Source organism: Saccopteryx bilineata, chromosome 9, assembly GCF_036850765.1.
Source record: "Saccopteryx bilineata isolate mSacBil1 chromosome 9, mSacBil1_pri_phased_curated, whole genome shotgun sequence".
Taxonomy (NCBI): Eukaryota; Metazoa; Chordata; class Mammalia; order Chiroptera; family Emballonuridae; genus Saccopteryx; species Saccopteryx bilineata.
Genome location: NC_089498.1, coordinates 20268625 through 20280639, shown reverse-complemented (window position 1 = coordinate 20280639; position 12015 = coordinate 20268625). Strand labels below are relative to the sequence as shown.

Here is a 12015-nt window from a genome sequence, read left to right as displayed (position 1 = left end):
AACTTAAAAATAGAACTTCCGTGTGATCCAGCAATCCGTTCTTGGGTATATATCCAAAGAAAATGAAATCACTCTCTCAAAGAGAAGTTGACACCTCCATGTTCATTGTAGCATTATTCGGAATGGCTAAGACCTGTATACAACCAAAGTCTTCACCAACACATGCGTGAATAAAGAAAATGTGAAATACTACTCATCCATAAAAAGAAGAAAATCCTGCCATTTGTGGCAACATAGATAAAACTTGAGGGCATTATGCTAAGTGAAATAAATGAGATAGAAAGATAAATACTTCATAATCTCACTTATAAAGGAATGGGAAAAAGTAGGCTTACCATTGTTCATATGGAAAATACTACAATAATAAAAAGTAATACAAAAATAAACTGTTTCACACACTCCCAACTGTAAACCTGCTTTTGCCCACCCCTAAATAAATAAAGCCATTCGCAAAAATAGAGAATAGTCGTTGCCAAAGTCTGAGGTTGGGGTAAATGGAGAGATGTTGGTCAAAGGGTACAAAATTCCAGTTCTAAGACAGGGATCTAATGTACAATATGGTGATCAAAGTTAACAATATTGTATTATACACTTGAAAGTTGTTTAGAGAGTAGATCTTAGGTCTCTCCACCTCCCCCCCCCCAAAAAAAAAACGTAATTATATTAGGTGATGGAGATGTTAGCTAATCTTATTGTGGTAACCATTTCACAATATATATACATGTACCAAGTCATCATGTTGTACACCTTAAACTTAGACAATAGTATAAGTAAATTACATCTCAATAAATCTGGGTAAAGAATTTAACATAAAAAAAAAGAAAAAGGAAAGGAAAATGTATTACCCTTAATCAGCCCAGAATTCAATGAATAAAAGAAAGGGATTTCTTGCCTGACCAAGGGGTGGAGCAGTAGACAGAGCATCAGACTGGGACACAAAGGACCCAGGTTCAAAACCACAAGGTTGCTGGTTTGAGTGCGGGTTTATCTGGCTTGAGTGCAAGCTCACCAGCTTGAGCACAGGGTTGCAGGCTTAAGCGTGGGTCATTGACCCCATGGTTGCTGGCTTGAGCCCAAAGGTTACTGGCTTGAAGCCCAAGGTTGCTGCTGGCTTGAGCAAAGGGTCACTTGCTCTGCTGTAGCACCCCCCCAATCAAGGCACATACATATGAGAAAGCAATCAATGAACAACTAAGGTGCTGCAATGAAGAATTGATGCTTCTCATCTCTCTGCCTTCCTGTCTGTCTGCCCTATTTGTCCCTCTGTCTCTCTTTCTGTCACAAAAAAAAAGATTTCTTGTATCTCCTATTGCATTCCTCTGAATAAATTGAGCCTCCAGTAGTGGCTACAATACCAAGTGTGATTTCAGTTCCATTAAAAAAAAATAGGGCAATATAAAAATAAACACATTCCTTATGATTGCAAGTCATCTTGTTTATTAAACTGTCCATATTTTACCCCCCAAAATGCTTCCTTTAGACTCCAATGCTTAAGCCTTAACACATAAGAAAAACCAAAACCAATCTTTGATCTTCTGATAGCTATGAAATCTTTACAAAATCAGGGAGGAAAATCCTTACCAGCTCTTTCTTGAATATTTGCACGTCTACCTTTGTGTGGAATTACATCATATAAGAGCTGAAACAAGAATGTCTCCTTCCAATCAGGCACTAAACACAAGCAAGCAAACTTTTAACACATCACACAAGGAGGGCAGCTTAAATTTTCCTAACCTGAAAGTTCTGTTACCTTAAGAAGTAGTAGCAATCGTCTGATAGCCAAACCAGTAATAGTAAAAGGAATGAGGAAAAGCCAAAGTAGTGTTTCCAAAAGTAGGAAGAGTGCCTGTCAGAAAAGTGATGGGTAGGACCCAGAAATAATATCAAAAGTTCCCTGATTACACTGAAAGTAGGCTTAGAGCCCATGTCTCCTGGTAATTTCCCAGATCCTTTTGATATCACAAAGGTAAATGGTGTTTAAAGAAAGGGTAAACGGTAAGTGAATGATTCAAGTGGCCGAAGTATTGCCTTTGTTTAGAGGAAACAGCAAGTTAAAATTAGAAATACAAATTTGTATGATTTTAAGTAATTTGCCTCTGTCTGCAAATAAGTTTAAAGTCCTTGTCGCTTACATTTCCCCATTTAGTCTCCTTTTTCCTCTTTCCTAGCTATCAAAACATATTGCCTTATTTCCTTCCATCTTTTCTTCGACCCTTTTTAAGTTGTTATTTGAAAATGAGACTGCACGGTCTCACTCTAGGGACAAACTTTGTTCTTCTAGCCCTAGAAGAACGGTAAGTAATATAAAGGCAGGTGGAAAATAAAGTACGGGTTGGCTATCAGCAAAGTGTCCCTAGTAAAGATGAAGGAACATATTCCCCAATAAAATGAGGGAGACATAAAAGACCAAATCTACTGTAAGGGCGCACGCCTTAACGCTAGAGATTTAAAGTTAGTTCTTTCCCGAAATACTGGAGGATTGTGACTTGAAGCAAAAGTGAACATTTTCTGGATAGTGTAAATATTAGTCATTACTATTTACACTTTTTCTTAGTCTTTTTTTTTTTTTTTTTCTAGTCTTCAGATGGGGAGGAGCAATGAGAGGGAGCTGAGAGGGCACTGAGGTAAAATAAGCTACCGCCGGGAGCGGTACAGGCCAAAGACCAGGAACTCAACCTTTATCAGTCTTCAGTGTCCCTTTAGCTTTCAAGAGCAGAGAAGCTCGCAGCCAGTCACCCGAGGCACGCCCCTCCCTGCTCTGGCACTTCCCTTCCTCCCCGCGGCCACAGGCGCGTCAGCCCGGAACGGCGCGCGCGGCACGCTGGGAGCGGAAGAAAGGGCCGCGCGGCGGCCGCCGGGCCGGAAGAGGAGGAGCGGGGCCTGGAGGATCCGCGAGATTGCCTACCGCGGTAGGCCACCTGTGTTTGCGGGTCGCGGAGAGCGGAGCCTGGCGGGCGGCGTGTGTCGCGATGCCGGAGCTGGCGGTGCAGAAGGTGGTGGTCCACCCTCTGGTGTTGCTCAGTGTGGTGGATCATTTTAACCGGTGAGCGGACGGCGCGGGGCGGCTTATGGGGCTGGCGGCACCTTCACTGCTGAGTCACGGGCGCTCTGGAAGAAGCGCTCCGACCGCAGGAGCGCTGATGGGCGGCGGGCTGCCCTGCCTCGCGGAGGGACCCACACCAACCTCGGTTCGGTTGGTCACCCAGCATCGTCCCCCACCAGCCCCGCCGGCATTCTGAGGCCTGAGCTGCCCACTTCTTTTACCCTAGTCCGTACGCTGTCAGACTGTGGGGAGCAACCTTTAATTGCCCCTGATCCCCGAAGTCTCGTGCCTATCTGTCACCTCATCCTCCTCTTTCCACCTAGTGTGTGTCGTTGGAAAGCCTTCGAAAGCTGTCACCGAAAGTCTGGGCTCAGCGCTCCGAAGAGCTGTAGTTTTAACTTGTGAAAGTTTGTAAGCAGGGATCTGGTTTAACGATAGCGTAGAACGTAGATGAGGTGTCAGATTTTCTTTTAAAAGTGACATCAGTGGGAGACTTTGGCGTTAATGAGTAAGGTAACAGCCACAGATGTGTCTCCCGCCTTCTCTAGCTTTTTTACAGGTTGTTCATCCCGCTAGACCTGTTACACGTGTTCATGTGTATTACAAGATAATTAGGTGAATTGGTAAATGTAAAGACCAAGTTGGGAGCAACTGCTGTAGAGTCACAGTTTTCAAGTTCCCATTCCCAAGCACCTTGCTTTGTATAACTCCTGATTCAAGCAGAGCCGAAAACACACTGGAGACTCGATGAGGTTTAGGGTCCCCAGTTCAGTTCCATTGCTTTGTAGGATCCTAAGCCTAACGAGACATGCTTGCTTTCCCACTGTACAGGAATTACTGTTTTTCTCCCTTAGGATAGTAGAGATGCTAATGGGCTAGTCACCATTTCAGTTCTATTCTGTAAACTCAACAAACACTTGTTAAGGGCACAGAGCTGGCAGGCACTGCTAACTGCTGTGTCAGGTGATGAATGTAGGGTTCTATGAAAGACAAAAGGATTTTTGTAGATCTAAAGAAAAGCCATTAAGAGTGGAAGTTAATTTGGAAGTGTGGAATTTCAGTGCCTAAGATTTCCAAAAATCAGAACTACCAGGAATACAGAGTCCTTAACTTTGATGCAAACCCCAAATTTAGTAAGTATTTATAAATTTGCCCAATCATATAATTCAGTTAAGCCAATGTGAAGCCAGCAACTGTTGAGGAATCATAGTTCCTTTCACAGTATCTTCTGTCTTTCCTTTGTGCATAGAGTTGTATTGTGTCTATGTCTCACTTGCTACACTGTAACTCCTGAGGACAAATCATTGAGGTTTGATGTGGAGATAGAAATTCTGAAGTCAAATCTTTCTCAGTCTTTCAGCCCTGCTCTCAGTGTGATTAGTCACCAGCTTGCTTCTGACTACTAATTCAGCCATTCAGAAAGACCACGAGTGACAACATGCCTCTGGGGCAGAATCACTTTCTGAACCCCTGCCTGGTTCAAAGGATTGTAACATTTGGCTGGGCTTGTCAACATGGAATGGATGTACCAGAGTACAGTTATCAAGTGGACCATAAAACTGGTTCTACTTAGCCTCTTTATCTCTGAAGAGATTCAAAGATAAGAGATGGGGAAAGTTTAAAGGAGAATGGTAAGGTGCAAAGAAAAACAATAAAGTTAAATGTGGTAACATAAATGTGTTTTTCAAACACCAACCAAATAACATGTTTAAACTCTTATGGTCAAGAGTTTTCATTTTCTCCATTTTAAGTTTTTATAAAGCTGGAGATTTTTCCAGGCTTGTATTACTTTGTACACTGGCAGTTTTTACTCACTGTTAACTGCAGAGTTCATGAATTACTCATTATATTATTATAATTAATACTAAGGACTAACCTAACTGACTATTGCATTTGTTTAGTGGGATTTGTTTCCAGGTAAACGCAGTCATTAATATTTCCTGTTGAGTATCTAATTGTCGGCACAGCTCTGTGTGCCTGCCTGTCTGACTGACCTGCTTTCTCGTTCAGCATAGGCAAGGTTGGAAACCAGAAGCGTGTGGTTGGTGTGCTTTTGGGGTCATGGCAAAAGAAAGTACTCGATGTATCCAACAGTTTTGCAGGTAAAAGACAAATTTTACATTTTTCTGAGCACGGTTAAAATGTCTTAACTTTCAAGTAAAAAAGGAGGAAACTTGTGTTTTTCATTTATTACTACAACTCAGGGTTCTGATTAAGAATTGCTGAGTATATAAAGGAAGGCTAAGGGGTACACACTAAAGTGGGTAGGAAATACAGTCTCCATTGCAACTGCCCAGCTCTATTGTAGTAGGAAAGCAACTATAGACAGTATGCAGACAGACGGGTGACTGTAGTCCAGTAAAAACTATTTATAAAAATAGATAGTTGGTATAGTTTGTAAACCCATGCACTATTAACCATGGTTATGGGTTAGCAAGGAGGAGATGGAGACCTGTTACCCTCTCTCATGAATCTTTACAAGAACATATCAATGTATTTTATGACTGAGCCAACAGCAACAAAGAACAGAATAATTGTTGGCATGACCTCTGGACTAGACGTAGCTAATTCCAGTGTCTGAAAGGACCAGATAGTAATTTAATTTGCTAAACAGGAAACATTAGCAAGTGATGGGGCATTTAGCAAACTGAACAACATGTCCTTTTTAAAGGGATCAGATTTTGTCTGGCTTTAGCCAGTTGTTAGCAGGTCTGATTTTTCAAGACAAACTGGAAGTCCGGGTTTTTATGTGAAATTTCTAAGTTTTAATGAGAGCAACTCAAAAATATTTTGAATGCTATGTTGTACAAATCACCTACATGGATCAGATCTGGCACAAGGGTTTCTGACTGTGACTTGGGCTCTAGAATCCTACCTGGCACTTAAACTAAATCTTACATATTTTTTCCTCCTTAGTCCCTTTTGATGAAGATGACAAAGATGATTCTGTCTGGTTTTTAGACCATGATTATTTGGAAAACATGTATGGAATGTTTAAGAAGGTCAATGGTATGTTTTGATTTTTTTTTTAAGGTGTTGTAGCATTGGTTTATAAATCTGTGTATGTAACATTTTTTCTTTTTTAAGGGTTTCTTTTTCTTTGTTTAATGTCAAGGTCCCTTTCCTTAACTAGACGTAAATAAGGCTGATGTAGTACAAGAATAAGAAACTAGAATAGCAATTTAAGACCACCTAAGTTTTGGGGCAGAGAGCTAACTCTCTGCAGCAGAAAAGCAAAGAACTATGAAATAAAATCCACCTGCCCCTAGAGCTTTAGTACCACCAGGATAAATATATCTCTCCATCCTGTGTATCATTTATTTCTGTACAGCAACCACAGTGCTTTGGAAGTGTTTATTTCTGCAACACTCACAGTTGTAGTCTATGTCAGTGGTCCTCAACCTTTTTTGGGCCACAGACTGGTTTAATTTCATGGACCAGCCTTTAGAGTAGGACGGATAAATGTATCACGTGACCGAGACAAGCGTCAAGAGTGAGTCTTAGATGGATGTAACAGAGGGAATCTGGTCATTTTTTAAAAATAAAACATCGTTCAGACTTAAGTATAAATAAAACAGAAATAATGTAAGTTATTTATTCTTTCTCTGCCAACCAGTACCAAATGGCCCGTGGACCGGTAGTGGTCTGCGGCCCCGGGGGTTGGGGACCACTGGTCTATGTGACATGAACTTGCACTTAATTATATACTGCCTTAGAATTATTTTCTGGTTGCTTTCATGTTTGACTGGTCTGGTCAACTAGTCTGAGATGTGGGTGTGTCTGGATTTATCTTGCTGCTTATTTTCCAACAATTATCTTTTGTGAGTTTTAGATTTGATAAGTCAAGGTTTAAAGTAGATGTCTTGAATTCTGAAAACAGTAGAGAACATAACAGCTGGAGTTCTTACCTTTTTTGAGGGAATTACATAGATCTTCATGTAACAGTTCAAACCCACTTAATTTTTTTTCCTTCCCAGCCAGAGAAAGAATAGTTGGGTGGTACCACACAGGCCCTAAACTACACAAGAATGACATCGCCATCAATGAACTCATGAAAAGATACTGCCCCAACTCAGTGAGTATACTCTATCTTATAAACTCTTGAATGATATACTCTTTGTCAGTTTACTTAAAAGTAAGAGCATCCTAAGAAGGATTTGGGTAGCAAATCATTTCACTACTTTTTCTCTGTAATCTTATATTAATTTGTAGTGGTTCTGTGTAGTATACAATAACCCAATATATTTAATAAGCAACAGTAAACACCTGCTAAGTGCCAGGTGTATAAGTTATCTTCCTTATAAAATGGTTAGTAAGGTCTCAGGTGGTGGAGCTGGCATTAGAAAGTTGGCTGTCTTACCTCTGATTTCCTTGTGCTTGGTCACCATATTATTTTGCCTTTCAAGTTGTTAATTAATGGAGGTGAAGAATGGAGCAAATGATAATTTGTAAACTCATTTTGCTGAAAATGAGTTTCTGGCACATGTCTGGTTGAATGAAATTCCTGCAGTATTCCTGATCAGCAGAATGGCCGCAGTTGTTCCTGTGCACTCAGTGTGAGGTGGGGTGCTAAGATCTGTTTCTCTGCAAGGTATTAGTCATCATTGACGTGAAGCCAAAGGACCTGGGACTACCCACAGAAGCATACATTTCAGTGGAAGAAGTTCATGATGTAAGTCATCTTGTAAGCCTAAAATAGATTTACTACTTATTAGGCAACTGTGCTTTTTTTGGGGGGAGGGGTCTATTTTCAAGTCAACAAATCCTTTATCTCTTTATAACAAAGAAAAGGATGTCGATTTCTGTTAACAGTTTGATATTATGATGTTACGATTTTTTCCCTTTGAATGTTTGAATAGCCACATTTTAGAAATGAGAGGACCATAGAAATCTGAAGTCCCGTTTTACAAATGAAATTGAGGCCCATGGTAGTCAAATGACTGCCCAGAGATAATTCACAGCAAAGTAAATGCAGAGCCTGGTAAGCGTAGCCTTAATCTAATGTACTTAGTTGGGTGGTACCACACAGGCCCTAAACTACACAAGAATGACAAGGGGGCCCATTGTTGGGCCCCCTTGGGGCCAATATTACTTTCTCCTTGAAGATTTTCAATCCCTAAGTGTCCAAATACAATCTGTCAGAGCTGCCTGGAGCCAGATGACAAGACCCACCTGTGTGAGGTGACAGCTGAGTACTCAGCCACTGCATCCACTAGCTGCTCCTGGTCCATCAGCTGTGCCTTCCGTGTAGACACAAAGAGCTGCCCAAGTGTGTCTTTCCTGTTTCTAGGAAAACTGAATTCTGACTCTAGGGTAGGATTTGAGGCAGAAATGTTTTGTTAGGAGCATGAAATACACTTAGGGTTTACAGATAGTTTAATCTTGAATTTCCACAGTCAGAGCCTGAGGGATAGATTAAAGTCTGTCTTAAGACTTAGCTATGTAGTATTTATACTTATATTCAGTTTTTAAATCTGAAAGAAGATATTTTAGGTTAGCTTTTTACAAATGTTCCTTGCACTGAGCTCTATCCTCCTGTTTGTCTTTTTGCCTAGCTACCAGGAAGCTTAGATCCCAGCTTATTGTCCGGTTGCCATAAGGCTTTCATTCCAATCTTTATACAGTTGTTTTTAAATTAATCTTTACCCTGCCTCTTTCAAAAAGGAATCTGGGATGGCTTAGACTCACACATGCATGTGTGTACACACACCAATAACAACTGAGGTTTATACCACTTGGTAGGAGTTAAGTGACTTACCCAAGGTCCTGTAGCTCCCTTATCACATACATGCCAGAGCCAGACTGTGAACTCAGGCAGCCTGGCTGTAGCCTTTATAAATGAGTTGTACAGCCTCTTCTGGCACTAGATCAAAGAAAAGTCCTGGGTCCCACCAGCAAGTCACTAGGTGATGCAGTGAACCACATCCCTGGGCAGATCCTTTGATAAATTCAGACCACCAAAAACCTAGTCATTCCTGACTGCATCATTTTCGTACTCTTGTGTTATTTGATCCAATGCACAGTCGATGGTTAAAAGTTATATTTTTGACATGAGCTTGCCTCAAATACACATACTCTGTATGTTGCCTTTTCTAGAAAACTATATACTTTAAAAATTAACCTAATCCAAACTTTCCTGAGTGTCCGTCCCCACTATGGGATTGAGAGGATTATCAAGAATTGTCTTGGAAACAAGCTAATGATGTCCTAGCAGAGTTTGTCACTGACCAGGGCCACTGTGACGTTGGTTTAGAAGACTAAGGATTCAAAGCACACCTTAACCCACCCTTGCCATGGAAACCCAGTAACATACCCAGGAAGTGATGTGACTTAAAGCAGAAGAATCAGGGTGTGGAAAGGAACCTGTGCCCGTTTGTTTGTAAGTGAATAACTATAGTTAAGCCTCCTCTCCCAGGATGGAACTCCAACCTCAAAAACATTTGAGCATGTGACCAGTGAAATTGGAGCAGAGGAAGCAGAAGAAGTTGGAGTCGAACACTTGTTACGGTGAGACTTAGGGTGGCATCAGAACCTCAGAGCAGCCAAGAGGCTGCTCATTGTAAGGGAGAGATCTGTGTGAGGAGTAGAGACCTGGGTTCTAGGCCTGGGTCATCTCTAAGTGTCCTGAGGTACAGTTTATGTCTGTGGACAGTACACCGTGTGTGGAAACTAGTGCTGACTGTGACAGGAGCAGACGTATGAAATAAGGATAGGCATGTGCTGTTCCAGGTGTGTCCTTTGTAGTGAATGTAGCTAGCCAGTTTTCTGCAGAGAATCTACTTGGGATGGGTTTTATTTTAAAATATTCTATATAATCGTGACATATTCCAAAAGGTCATTGTTTTTGTTTTGTTTTCCAATAAGATTGCTTTCAGTTCAAAAAGTTACTGCTGACTGATTTAAACTTCTCACAACTTCATATAGATGCAGGTGGAGAAAGTGTCACCCTTTGTTAGGGAAGTTGAAGGAGAGAGTTTTTTTTTGTTTTGGGGGGGGTTTAAGTGAAAATAGTTTCATTTTAGCTCTCTCTTCTTTTGAAAATGCCCTGTGATGAGAAAAATAAAAGATAAGCCTTCAAATGAAAATAAAATTAGGGCAATTTATACTCAGATCTTTGTAAAATGGAGAAGTAACATATTTCTTTTGAAAACTTGCTCTCCCCACAAAGCTGGGTATTTCCTTAGACTGGGAGAACCTGTGAGATAATTCAGTAAGTACACTGATGCTTTTTCCTGCCCTTTCCTGTGGGTTGTTACAGAGACATCAAAGACACTACTGTGGGCACTCTTTCCCAGCGAATTACAAACCAGGTGCATGGTTTGAAGGGACTGAACTCCAAGCTTCTGGATATCAGGAGTTACCTGGAGAAAGTGGCCACAGGCAAGCTTCCCATCAACCACCAAATCATCTACCAGCTGCAAGATGTCTTCAACCTGCTGCCAGACGTCAGCCTGCAGGAGTTTGTCAAGGCCTTTTACCTGAAGACCAATGACCAGATGGTCGTGGTGTATTTGGCCTCCCTGATCCGTTCTGTGGTCGCCCTGCACAACCTCATCAACAACAAGATTGCCAACCGGGATGCAGAGAAGAAGGAAGGGCAGGAAAAAGAAGAGAGCAAAAAGGATAGAAAAGATGACAAAGAGAAAGATAAGGAAAAGAGTGATGTAAAGAAAGAAGAGAAAAAGGAGAAAAAATAAAACATGTAGCTTTTTAATTTGTAAATTAAACTCCTATAAACTAACTTGTGTGCCGCCAGAGGGTTCTTTTCATTTTAAGTGCTTGTTAAAAAGCTGTACTGATGAGAGCTCTCTGCCTCGGGTCACTTGCTGTGGCATTACATGGAAGCGATGGATAGAGGGACTGGTCCCGTACCTAAACCGCAGCGCAGGCTGCTCTGAGCGGGGATGCGACAGCTCAGGTTTCAGAGTGTGTGGCAAAGTGAAGTAAACAACATCTTTGGTACTCTTCATTCTTTTATCTGTAAAACCAAGAGTTGAAATTTCCCCATCTCAAAAGACTCTTGGGGTCTGTTTCTGGCGGTTTGCAAAATTGCTAAATGGAATGCATAAATTCCAAAAGTGCTCTGGCTCGAACACAGAGTTCTGACCTCTCTGAGCGCCGTTGAGAATACCGCACCACGGGACTTGGGGCCTGTAGCTCTGGCATTCTCAGGGCTTGGGGTGTAGCTCCATGTATTGTTTACTTTCAAAGACAATTAAATGGCTTGGTTTTTAAGTCTGTGTTCTAGTCTTTTTTGACTTGGGAATGGCAGTTTGTTATATTCAGAAGCAGCCAAAACAGTCTTTAATTAAAGCTGCCTTAAAGAATTATTTGAGACTTGGAATCTTCTATGAAAGAGAATCTCATTCCTTTAAAAACAGCCTGCTGTGGTGAGAAGAGTTGTCAGCCCAGCCTAGAAGACCTATGTCCCAGTCCGCCTCATTCCTCATCTGTGATGCTCTGAAAGAGTTTTCCCTAAGGGTCACTGAATTACTACTGCCATAGGTCTGAGTACGTCACACCACAAGGTTAGTGGGGATGTTACTGAGGATGGAACAAAGTTCCCCCAAAATAAGCTCAGGGCTCCTCTTGGAACAGATTAAATAAAGTACTTACTTGGTCATTTGACATACAGTAGTCACTTTTATATTAATTTCCTTTCTTGAGCATTTAGAACTTCCTTAAAGTTCTCTAATTTACCATCTGGGTTAATGTCCAAAGATTTAAAAACAATAAAATAGCACTACAACTATTGTACATCAATTCAATCTCAAAAATCATTTCCATAATGTTGTGCTTCAAAGTTAACAAAAGTGTCCATTTTTATTACACAGACCTGCCAAAGAGCTCATTAGTGGAATTTTGAGGGTGGAATATGATGTATAACAGCTTTTTTTTTTTTTTTTTTTACAGAGGAAGAGAGAGAGGGATAGATAGGGACAGATAGGAATGGAGAGAGATGAGAAGCATCA

The 12015-nt window shown here is 41.1% G+C and overlaps 1 protein-coding gene across 1 annotated transcript; it reads left to right on the top strand.

Moving 5' to 3' along the window:
- Positions 1 to 2846: 2846 nt before the first annotated feature.
- PSMD7 (proteasome 26S subunit, non-ATPase 7) lies at positions 2847 to 11278 on the top strand. Its single transcript, XM_066243317.1, has 7 exons — positions 2847 to 3043; positions 5054 to 5145; positions 5960 to 6052; positions 7021 to 7118; positions 7635 to 7715; positions 9459 to 9550; positions 10302 to 11278. The coding sequence occupies exons 1-7, from the start codon at positions 2970 to 2972 to the stop codon at positions 10738 to 10740; spliced, it is 969 nt and encodes a 322-aa protein (XP_066099414.1). The 5' UTR covers positions 2847 to 2969; the 3' UTR covers positions 10741 to 11278.
- Positions 11279 to 12015: the final 737 nt, after the last annotated feature.